Here is an 11,304-nt window from a genome sequence, read left to right on the forward strand (position 1 = left end):
AAGATCTGGATATGCCATTCCTAAAGAGATTATCATCTGCTTAGTAACTACACACTATTTCTGTTTATGCTTTCTTAAAGTTTTCAAGTAGTTTTCCTTAGGCATCTCACTGATCTTGGGGCTCCATGTGATTCTGAGGCCAAGGAAGAAAACTGGCTGTCATTGTGGTCATGATTGAGGTTCAGCTGTTCTATTAAGGTTTGCCACCTCTTCATTATTTTCTAAAAGTGGGTTGCATTTTGGGAATTCACAATGTGGAAGTCATGAGACCGCTGATAGTCATGAGACCACTTACATACACAAATTCTTTGACAATCCAAAGAGAGAGATTCTTCTCTGTAATAAAGAAAACAGATGTAGCAGATCTGCCCTACCATGGTGGATTCTGCTTTTGAATGGTTAGAGCCTTGTCTCTCTCATCCCATTGGACATGTGTCTCTGAACACTTACCTGAAAACATCATATGTTTTGCCCTTGAAGAAGAAGTCACAGGCCTTCCATTTCCTTGTTTTCCATGAAGTCTAACTCAAGTTCAGGACAGTCAAACTCATTTTCACTGGGGGCCACATCAGCCTTGCTGTTGCCTCCAAAGGGTAGAGTGTAATTTTAGGACTGTATAAATGTAACTATTCCTTAACTAGGGGCAAGGAGCTCAGCGCTGCTGCCAGGTAGAAACAAGGTGCTGGGCCAGATAAAACAAGGTGGAGGGCTGGATTCGGTCTGCAGGCCTTGTGTTTACCACCTGTACTCTAGTTATAGGAAAGGCATCCCATTAATTGTGGGACGTTTGCTTATTAGATCCCATGATATTTGTGCAATCATAGAGAACATCTGGTTGTCTGTATCACCTCTACATGACAGAGAAGTCACAGCTGAAAGGAAGTTTGAGGAAGCCAACTAAACAGGGTCCTGGATACTAGTTAGAGCTGGCTTTCTGTATCCCATCGATACTTGGTAAGGCACCAAACAAAACAGTGATTTGGTATTTATAAAATATATATGCTTTTTCAAATTACCCTGTAATGTTGTCATCTATCCAAACTATAATTGTCTTATATCAAACCTTATTTTTTCAGGATTGGTCTTCTTACCTTTGGTGCTAAAGTCATCCACCAGCAGGATCTCCTTGATGAGATGTGGAGGAGAGCGATTGAGGACACTATGAACGGACCTCAGGAGAGTGGACCATACCTCATCCACAAAGCACATGATGACACTGGTGGTTGGGAGGTTATTGTGAACTAGCTGCTTTGCACACCTGGGCCAGGACACAAGCAGAGCACATGTGATGTGCTAATAAGATCCACAAGATGGTTTTAAAAGTTATAGAGTGCAATTGTGTGTAAATATACATACCTATCGATTTATCTATTCATCCATTCATCCAAATCTATGTATATCAAAGAGAATACTACTATTGTGTGTTTTTTCTTAGGGAGGAGTACAAAAAATAAATGAGCAAAGAAAGAATGGTCAGGAATAGCATTTCTGTAAAAAGGCCAACAGGGCAAGACATGAGCACGTCCTGTGGAGGCAACACACTGAGGTGGAAAGGACATAGGCTTTGCAGACCATTAGACACTATTTTGAATCCCACCACCAATATTTCTAAGATCTTTATTCGCTGATACCTTACTTAATCTCTGTGTGCCTCAGTTTTCTCCTGTGTAAGATGAGGTAACGTTCCTTACAGAACAGAGGTTTATAAAATGTCCAGCACAGTTCTTGGCACAGGAATTCACCAAATGAGAGCTATTGTTATTCTAATTAGATTATGTACCACAAGAGAACATTTGGAATTATATAATGCTATCAAGGAGTTTATGATTGTCCTTCCAACTGGCCTTCTGCCAATGACCAGAGAAAATATCTTTCTTCTACTCTGCATGTAAATGCATTAACAGCAAATTACATATATGTGTGTGTATATATGATATATATAATAATTAGACTCTTTATCTTTTTTATCTGTTTGGGGGTGTCTTGCTGAGACTCTGTCTGCTAAAGATGAGCCACAATTGAAATCTGTTCACTGGCACGGAAATGGGAAGAAGGCCACGGTGGGAGTTGGTATTCAGGTGGGCCATAATTGGTCTTGGTGTTTTTTCATGCTGTGCACTGCATACTGCCTCACTGCTGGCATTTTTCCTTCTTCTGCCTGTGTTACTATTCACGGGATGGTGCCCAGTGGAATCTCACAAAGAGGATGTGCTATCCTTTAACACAACTACTGTTAGAAATGCAATAATTATGAAGATCATAAGTGAATACTATAGGCACTCTGTGTTATTTCTATTTAAACCGTGAACCAATGGCATATCTTTCTCTTTTTATAGGTAAATAATTGAAATCATGGGGAGACTAGTCCATGATTATACTCTTAGTAAATAGCAGAGTGGGGGCTCTGCTTTGCTTACTACAGTGCCACAAGCATAATAATTCTTTGATAATTATGAATTAAATGGATTAAATGAATGGAGTTAGAATGGAGCTTAAATCAAAAGTTTAAAAGGTAGAAAATTATATTTTCCTTCAAGATAGAAAGAGAAAAGATGATACTATATACTGACAAAATTTAAATATTTGGGATGAGAAGTTGAAAGTATTTGGAGCTCATGCTGGATGAAAGGTTATTTGCTTATGTAGTAGGGTAGAAACTTGAGGATGACAGAGAATATGTGGGATAGACGGTATGAACAATGGGAGACTGTGCTGGCTGGCTACATATATACACGCAGACACACACCGTTCTGAGGTGCATTGAGCACTTTCCTGCATTTTGATATCCCAGAATTTTGGTAAAAATACAGTGTGGTTTCCTCAACCAGTGTGTGGCAGCCTAGATATAGAAGAAGATAAAGCAGATAGTTGGATTAATCCAAGTTTAGGGGTCATCAGAACAAGTGAATTAGAAAGAGAAGTGGCAAAAGATTTTGAGGGTACTGATGTAGCATGGTTAAATGGTTCATCGTGGACTCTCCTCTGGGACAGAGGAAGTAAAGTTAGAGGAGTAGAAAATGTCAGGGAGGGTAGAAAAGACATCAGCGACTTCCTATGACTTTTTAACTGCATAATGTAAATTAACGAGAAATGCACATTTCACATTTAAATATTCTTTATAAGATTTGGTGCTGAAAAATAAATCAGTTCTAAAAAGGAAGGGTCAGCTGCACAGATTCTGCATGAGCCATCCAGAACAAACACGCTTAGCTGTGAAGTCCTGAGAATTGTGTTATGGCTGAAACTTGGTTGCCTATAGGGACATCTAGTAACATTGGGAAGGATTAACTAAGAACACTAATACAGGTGAAACTTCTTATATTCTGAAATCAGTAGATTTTGGTCTCTTTTAGAAGGGAGTTCTAAGAAGTGTTATAATGCTAGCAGGTCTGACACTGGAGATAGGAAAAGCCCTCTGAGATCTGAGAGATTTGGGGAAGGCATTGCCACTCACAATGTATCTGATCCTCCATTTGCAGCTGCCGGTCATGATGCCTTAACTTCATCATGGAAACATATACAGATAGATTATGAATGACTCCACCAGATGCTGTTACCTCAGAAATAAGTAGAACATCTCTTAATTATTGAACAGAAGTATTTTAGATGTATTTAAGGGATCACCTTGAAGAAGACTTTGTGAAGGCTTATACTGTACAGATCATACTGGTGCCTGCAAACAGGGGCAGCATTAAATGATGGGGAAGTGCAGCACAGAAGGAGATGTGAGAGGGTTCGAACACAAAGTTTCAGAGTGTGCCTTGGTTTGGGTGGCTGAGATGTCAGGCCACTCTTACGTTTTTATATGTACATGGTTTCCTGCATTGCCAAACAGGTTCAACATGTCTTCAGGTATCTAGGGAAGCTGGCCTGCTGTCTTGTTCAAAGATGCTGTGGGTCAGACCAGAAAGGCTTTCAGCATTTTTAGCTCTTGCACCATTTTTACATAACAACAGTCATCTAGTTTTTACAGGTTGTAAAAACTACTTCTAGTAATCCTACACTGACCCAAATGAAGTAAATTTCCTTTCTTCCCATTTGCCCATTGGAAACCTTGCTTTCTGCTATACTTGGGTGAGGAGTCACAGCTAAAGTCAAGTCTAATTTAAATGCAAGATATAGGTTGGTAACCCATTATTATCAATAGATAATATTGATATCAATGGTAAATCCATTATATTATCAATAAAACCATGGTTTACCAGAAATGGGTTGGTAATATTTTTTTGAGAATTAGAAATTATATTTTTATTCTATATGTCCATTTATTAAAAAATTAGGTATTTAGAGTCTTCAGTCCCTATGCCATTCTTAAAAATTAATCCAATCTATTTTGTTTGGTAACAGTCTAGACTTTGATTGCTGTAGCCAATCCAATACTGAAAACAAATGGGGACACTAATTCGGGGGTTTCACTGCCCTGCAAAAAGTTAATACACTGCTGTGGTGGGACAGGAAGACTCTGGACTTGAACAAGATGATGAAGGACTGAGTTTTGAGTCCTTTTTGACACAATTGTCTGCATGACCATGGGCAAATCCCGTGACTTTCCAGAACCTCAGTTTCCTCACTTTTAGGATGATTACAATGCTTTCATCACAGAAAGTCCATGAAGATTTGATGAGATCATGAATATGAAAACACTTTTAAGCTCCATGGTAGAACACCTGTGTGAGAACCGATGATTACCCACAATGCAAATACATACATTTGGCCTGGGTGTGCTGCCCTTTTCTCGGGCAGTCCTTCAATCCAAACCTATCTAGGGCTCATCATTTACCAAGAGACTCAAAGGGTGATATGTTTCACCTTCTTGGCTTGTGTGCTGAGTCCTCAGCCAGTAACTTGATTTGAATGCAGCCTATCAAATAAAAAAGGCTTCAAATCAGAAGATTGAGGGAACGATAACATTCTCTCATGTCTATGAATTTTTCATTTTATTCCAAGACAGTCAAAATGTACTATTGTAGGTCAAGTCTCAGTGTTCTCAGATTTGAACAGAAGGTCGAGGAGAATATTTTCTCAGTTTCTATTTGCAATTCAACTACTGCCTCATGTGAGCCTTTGGGGGCTCACTCCCCAAGCTCTGCTATCTTCAGGATGATCAGAAGGAGAATTGAGCATCAGGCTGAGGAGCTTTGTCTGGAATTATATTATTTTCTCCAAGACCTTAGAATTATTGGGACTTCTTTTCCCTCACTGTAAAAAAGTATAGTTATATAAAAATTTTACTTTTATGCTGTGTTATTTCTATGGCAGACTACTCCTGACATTCAGTCAGAATCAGCTGACTACTCATTGAGAAGATTTTAGTCAAACTTACCACCTGTACTCCAAAGGCCTTAGCCAGCTGAAGCTGTGGTTCCTGAGGTAACTGTATATCAATGCTACTGAGCTAAGGCTTAGACATATAAACCACCAACATCAACATTCATCATTTCAACAATAGTCTATTTTGAGCAGGCAGCTGTCAGAGTGAAATTGGGAGGGGAGGGAGGAGAGCAGGAGGTGGTGTGATGTAGCAGAAATAGTTCTGGGTGGAGGTTAGGGCACCGTAGGGCCAGTTCTGCCCCACAGTGCATGACCTTGGATGAGTCACTTCCTTCCTCAGACTTTTCTGTATATAAGAGACTGACTAGATTGCTTTTGAAGTTTCATCTAGTATTAACATTCTCTGATTCTCTAGTCAGCATCAGTCTCATTCACCCATAAGAGCTTTGCTTTTCTCTGGGTCATGAGACCTCTGAAAAAAGGTAATTAAATTGTTTTCTCTATGACTTTAAATTTTTCAATGTTTTCCACTGGCCCTTAAAAGAACGTAAGGCCCTGAGTAATGAGGGCTCTTCTTATTTCTATGGTTTCAATCCATGTCAGATTTTCTACACTTCCTCAAAGATTACTCCTTGTACCCCTTTTCCCCTCTTCTCTAACTCCCTACCTTTCAGGTCAGAGCTCAGATGCTTCTGCCTTCTTGCAGGCCAGATTTGGCAATTCTTTTGCTTACTCCTTTAGTGAGTCAGGAAATTTTCTTTTGTATCCCAAATGTGCTATTGGCTTGCCAGGATAGCAGATGTATCATTTGGCTTTTAGAGCCTCACTTTTCTCCTCTGCAAATCATATAAAAGAAATCATATGTCTTTCATAGTGCTGCTGTGAGGACTGATCAGAATAAAAGCATATACATGTAAAATGCAGCATGCACACACACACTGCTGCCTGGCACCTAAATAAGCACTTTTTTTGGTGAGGCTCAGCAAGGGAGAGAGTCCCCTTATTCAGACAGCTTCGGCAAAACCAGGCAAGGGGGAGGTGAAGACGGTCATGATGAGGGAAGAGTGGCTGAGGTCTGGGGTTGGGGGAGAACCAGTTGGTGTAGTAGATTATTACTGAGAGAGGTAGAATTGGAAGGCCAAGGGTGGAGGCCAATCCTGCCATTTGTGAGCTGTGGGCCCTTGGGCAGCTTGTTTCCCTGGGGTTTTCCCCTCATCTGCTAATGAGGGGAGGTAACTCTTCACCCACCTGACAAGCTGTTGTCAGAACCAAACTAGCTGACGTGAAGGATGAAAGGTCCCAGCTGCCTGGTATGGTTGCCTAGCTCGTGACAGTCAATGAGCAAGTAGCCCATGGAATGAAATGAACTGCCACCCTCTGAATTGTCTGTCACAATGTGAAACCTCAGTTTCCTCTGGAAGTCTCAGCTTCTTTGTAGGTAAAGCTGGCATAATGATAGCACCTGCTTTGAGGAATGGTTTTAAGGATAAAATGAGAAGGCAAGTCATAAAGCTCCTTGCAAATATGGAGTTTCTCTGTATTGCTTTTTTTCACACATGTCTGTATACCAACATTTTAAAAGCAGGGCCAATTTAGAAGACGATATAGTTTTGAATAATACAGACTTTTGAATTTCTTTTTTAATTAAATTTTATTGGGGTGACATTGGTTAATAAAGTTATATAGGTTTCAAGTGTACAATTCTGTAACACATCTGTATATTGTATTATGTGTTCACCACCCCAAGTGAAGTCTCCTTCCCTCACCGTTTATTTCCTCCTTTACCCTTTTGTTCCTCCCCTTACATCCTTTTCCTCTGGTAATCACCACACCGTTGTCTGTGTCTGTGAGGTTTTTTGTTGTTGTTTTCCTAGAGGAGACTCTACAAAGCTTCTTTCATTTTGAAAGCAAACAAAACAGAACTTCTAAACATTGTTATTTTTCCCTAATTTTCTGACCCTTGAGAAAAAAAATGTTTCCTTCTTAAAAGGCTCTTGTTCTGAATGGGTCAGCCAGGACAGCCCAATGGGAAGTTATTTTCTGGTACAAGAGTACTTGTGGCAATATTATGGCAAGAAGCTGATAAAATTAAGCTGATGGTTAAATTGGGATTAAACTGGGCCCTGGATTAGATATGTAAAAAAGAAGTGTAAACAGGTTTGAATTTTTTACCTTTACTGATTAATTGCTCCAGGTCTTTGGCAGTATTTAGGAGAAAAAGTCACTGATTTGATTTAACATTGCTCAGTTTTACATTAGTTAGACAGTGTTTAACTGTTTTCTTCTCTTTGAATTAGTAGCAGCAATGTATTTTGCATTCCTCCCCTCTGGTCATCTTTCTCCTTATTATTCCCCTAGTTATGGGGAAAGTGTGGCAGATAAAAGTATCAAAAGGCTCTATAATAATCTTTTAGCCACATTCAACCTTTGTTATATTATGTTCTAGCCTGTACCTTTTAAACAAACTCTGCTTTTTATTTCCTACTCCCTACATGACTTTTTAGTGAAATAGTGCACTGTTCTGTAACACATGCAAGCACACAAATGTGTCCAGGTACACATGCACACACACACACGCACATGCACACGAACGTGCATACTTCAAAGGCACCACTGCACTGTGTTGATCCATAAAGGTGAAAGCCAGAAAGAACCATTCAAATCTGTCTTGTGAGACTCCTTCCCCCTGTCCCTGTTTGGATTTTCGGGTAGGTCTCATAGCTTTTCCGATTAATTTTATTAGAGAGAATGTTCTCCAGTCATTACTAGTCACAAAAGCAGTTTTGTGTCATCAATTAAAATACTCATTCCACATAAAAAATAAAAGAATCTGAACTCCATTTAACATTAAAGTTTCTCTTTTCTCCAAGCCTGATAAACGTTTAAGGGCCTGAAGTTTAGAAGAATATGTGTGGTCAGTTTATTTTCTCTCTCCTAGCTGCTCCTTCTCTTCCTTTCCACCTCCAGAAATAAATTAGTTATGGCTTTTGAACTCACAAGGGTGGAAAGGGAATGGGGGGATGGAAAGCAAGTTTCCAGAAAGGTTTTTCTTTCCCCTCAGTAATTTAGACTGGTTTGTGGCGAATGCATGGTGCTATCTTTCACTTTTCATATGTGCCAGAAGAAAAGTCTCTTTAGCTGTGTAGGAAGGAATCAAATTATTGGTTGACAGTCCCAGCTCTGGGCTAAGATACTAAAGACCAATTTGGATAATTTTACAGAGAAGTTTGCCAGAGCTCTGTAGGAAAAGCAAGCATTGAATGAAGCGATCGAATAAAATCACGACACAGCAGCAGCGGAGGAGCGTGCTGCAATACTTAGTGTACTTCAAAAACTAAATGCTGGCAGCAAAAACTTTTTGAGTCATTTCTCTCTAAATACAGATTCAGGAAGTGCACTTGTAAAATGAGTTCATTTGTTTGTAGTTTCATCTCAACTATAGCTGCCAGCTAAAAGAGAGACTTGAAGTAGAATTGCCCTACATTTTCAGGAGACAGGACCATGCTTTAACAATACTTGTATGGTGTACCGGTTATCACTGACTGAAACAAACTTTAGTAATTAACAGCAAGAACTATAAGGATTTACTTTTTATAAAGAATTGATTCAATATGGGACTTCAAAATGACTGTCAAAAAACAGTTTATTTTCAACTTACTTTAGAGGCAAAAGTGAAATTATATTTTACTTACTGACATTAAACATTCTTGTAAATAAAGTCAAGAGATTTTCCTCCCTTGACAGTGAAAACACTATAATTAAAAACCAAAACAATAATGAATATATGCACTAAAGAATAAACGTGAGTTAATGAGTGTATCATAATGTTAGAATAGGTGTTTACCTTTAACCTGATACATATTCCACATATTCAAAATGAGAAATTAGGATGTCATTATTAATTTATCAAAGGACTCATTGCAAGCTTTATTTGAATAGTTACCTTTCATTTACTTTATTTCTTTAGGCCTGGCCTGGGAAAGCAGGATTCCCCACATCAATCAGTAGGACCTTATTTACTTGTTAAAAAAAGTATTGACTTTAAACAATAATCTTAGAGAAATATCTTTTAAAGTGATATTTGAAAAACTTGTATCTTTTGAGTGTACAATGATGTGATCAGGGCTAAGGAGTATAAAATAAAGAGAAAGACAGTTTCCCTCAAAAGCTTATAATCTCACTAAGAAGGCAAAATAGACTCTGAAGGCTCGAGTTAGTGGAAAGCATATAACAAGGAGTGTTTCAGTGACCCTGAGAGCAGTAAGGGTCATGCGGATGCAGAGGTCCCAGCCAAGTCGTGGCCCAGGCGCAGATAAGCTGCAGTTGGATTTTGAGCAGTGTCAGAGCAGAAAGGAGGGTGAGGACTATGCAAGGTGAGGGTGGTGGGTGGCTGTGGGAAGGGACTAGTTAATAAAAGCATCAGTGGATGGTAATGAGCATAAAATGCAGGAAAGGGTATTGAGACTAATTTTTCTCATGCTGAGGGCCCACATAGGAGAGAATGTCACGTCCAGAAAGCTACAGCTACACTGCAAGGGGCCAATACATAGGCGACACAGAAAAAGACAGGGAGAAAAATGCTGGTAAGAGAAAGAGTACTTGTGCTTTTGGAAAAGGCCATGATTGCATCTTAACACCTTAGAGGTGGGTTTTTGGATTCAGGGGAAAGGAATCAAAAAGCAGGCTAGGAAAAGAGAGTCTGATTTCAGAACTAGAGCAGGTGAGGTTGTCCTGTGTGCCTTTTCTCCTTCTCAATGCCAAGCTTCTCCTAGTGTATCTGTTACATCATTCTCAGGTAAGCAGGTAACTGGTTATTATTGTCATTACTGAAGGGAATTGAATTTAAGTAAGCCTATGGTTTTTATCTTTTTTTGGTTAATTGATATTCAATTGGTACTTATGATAGACCAGTAACTGTGTTAATCAATCTGTAATGGTGGCTTTGGGGAAAATGTAGAGGGCATTAAGGGAGATATTCCCCAGAACTCTTAAGATATAAAGGTATCAGTGGGCTGCTGCTGTGGCTAATTTTAAGGGCAGCCCTCCTGTGTTTCTCTCTCTCTCTCACACACACATACACACACTTTCTTATTATATTCTATGACAATTTTCTTTTATGTTTACTTTTAAATTTTATTATCTTAAAAATCTTAATGTGCCATCTCAAATACTTTTTGAACAAGGCTGAAAACAAATAAAATCAAAGTAAGAAAACTTCAGTTCCTGCCAACCTGATGAATCCAATATTTTTCATTTCTATTTTCTGCCAACCTCTATCCATGTGAATAGATATTTTGCACATATTTATAGTCAGTGTGTTTGAGTAAAAGAATAAAAAACCATTTGTCCTCTTTCAAGGAAGAATGGCACAAGAGGGCTGTATATACTTCAGGGGTCCCATACATAGAATACTTGGGGCTAAACTGCCACGTCCTCCCTGTCCGTGGGCTGCAGCAGCAGGTAGGCGGCGTGTAGGGAGCAGCTATGTTTAGCCAAGGTGGGTTGTGTGATAAGAGGGAGGCGACCCGGCCACATGCCGTCTGACTCATCCTCTCAAGCACACGTGTCAGTGGCTCCCACAGTCTGGACAGCCTCCTTCCTGCGACAGAGCGTGACTGTAAAAGCAACTTCCCTGGGCTGCCACCCTTAACCTCCACGCACCAAATTTTAGAAACTAACAAGTGTTGGGAGTCAGCAAGCTTTCCATAAATCACATGCATAAGAACATCATTATTACTTGCTTTTGGCCCTCACACAATCGCCCTTTCTCTGGTTTGGAACTGCAGCCGTGCCTCTGTGCAGTGTCTGATTCTTCCCCAGGATCCATAGCAATCTGCTGGGGTGCTAAACGGATGTTGAAATGGAGCGACTTTAAGCACTACTTCAAAGCTGGCACAAATATAAATCATGTAAAATATATGTGACATATAATATGTAATATACAGAATTTCAGATCAGAGCTGGTCCAATATAATTTTTGGGATTATTTGAGGGGCTCAGGAGATGAAAGATAAACACACAGCACAATTTTGA

At 39.5% G+C, this 11,304-nt stretch overlaps 1 protein-coding gene across 2 annotated transcripts in view; it reads right to left on the reverse strand.

The window, feature by feature from the left end:
* Positions 1–11,304, reverse strand: part of GALNT5 (polypeptide N-acetylgalactosaminyltransferase 5) — a 38,209-nt gene that overhangs the window by 23,342 nt on the left and 3,563 nt on the right. For both annotated transcript variants that reach the window (XM_045853693.1, XM_045853621.1), the window contains exon 2: positions 1,092–1,258. In XM_045853693.1, the coding sequence (XP_045709649.1) occupies positions 1,092–1,258 (167 nt within the window). The remainder of the gene's footprint in view (positions 1–1,091; positions 1,259–11,304) is intronic.

Source organism: Phyllostomus hastatus, unplaced genomic scaffold, assembly GCF_019186645.2.
Source record: "Phyllostomus hastatus isolate PE091 unplaced genomic scaffold, TTU_PhHast_1.1 phas_contig_1, whole genome shotgun sequence".
Taxonomy (NCBI): Eukaryota; Metazoa; Chordata; class Mammalia; order Chiroptera; family Phyllostomidae; genus Phyllostomus; species Phyllostomus hastatus.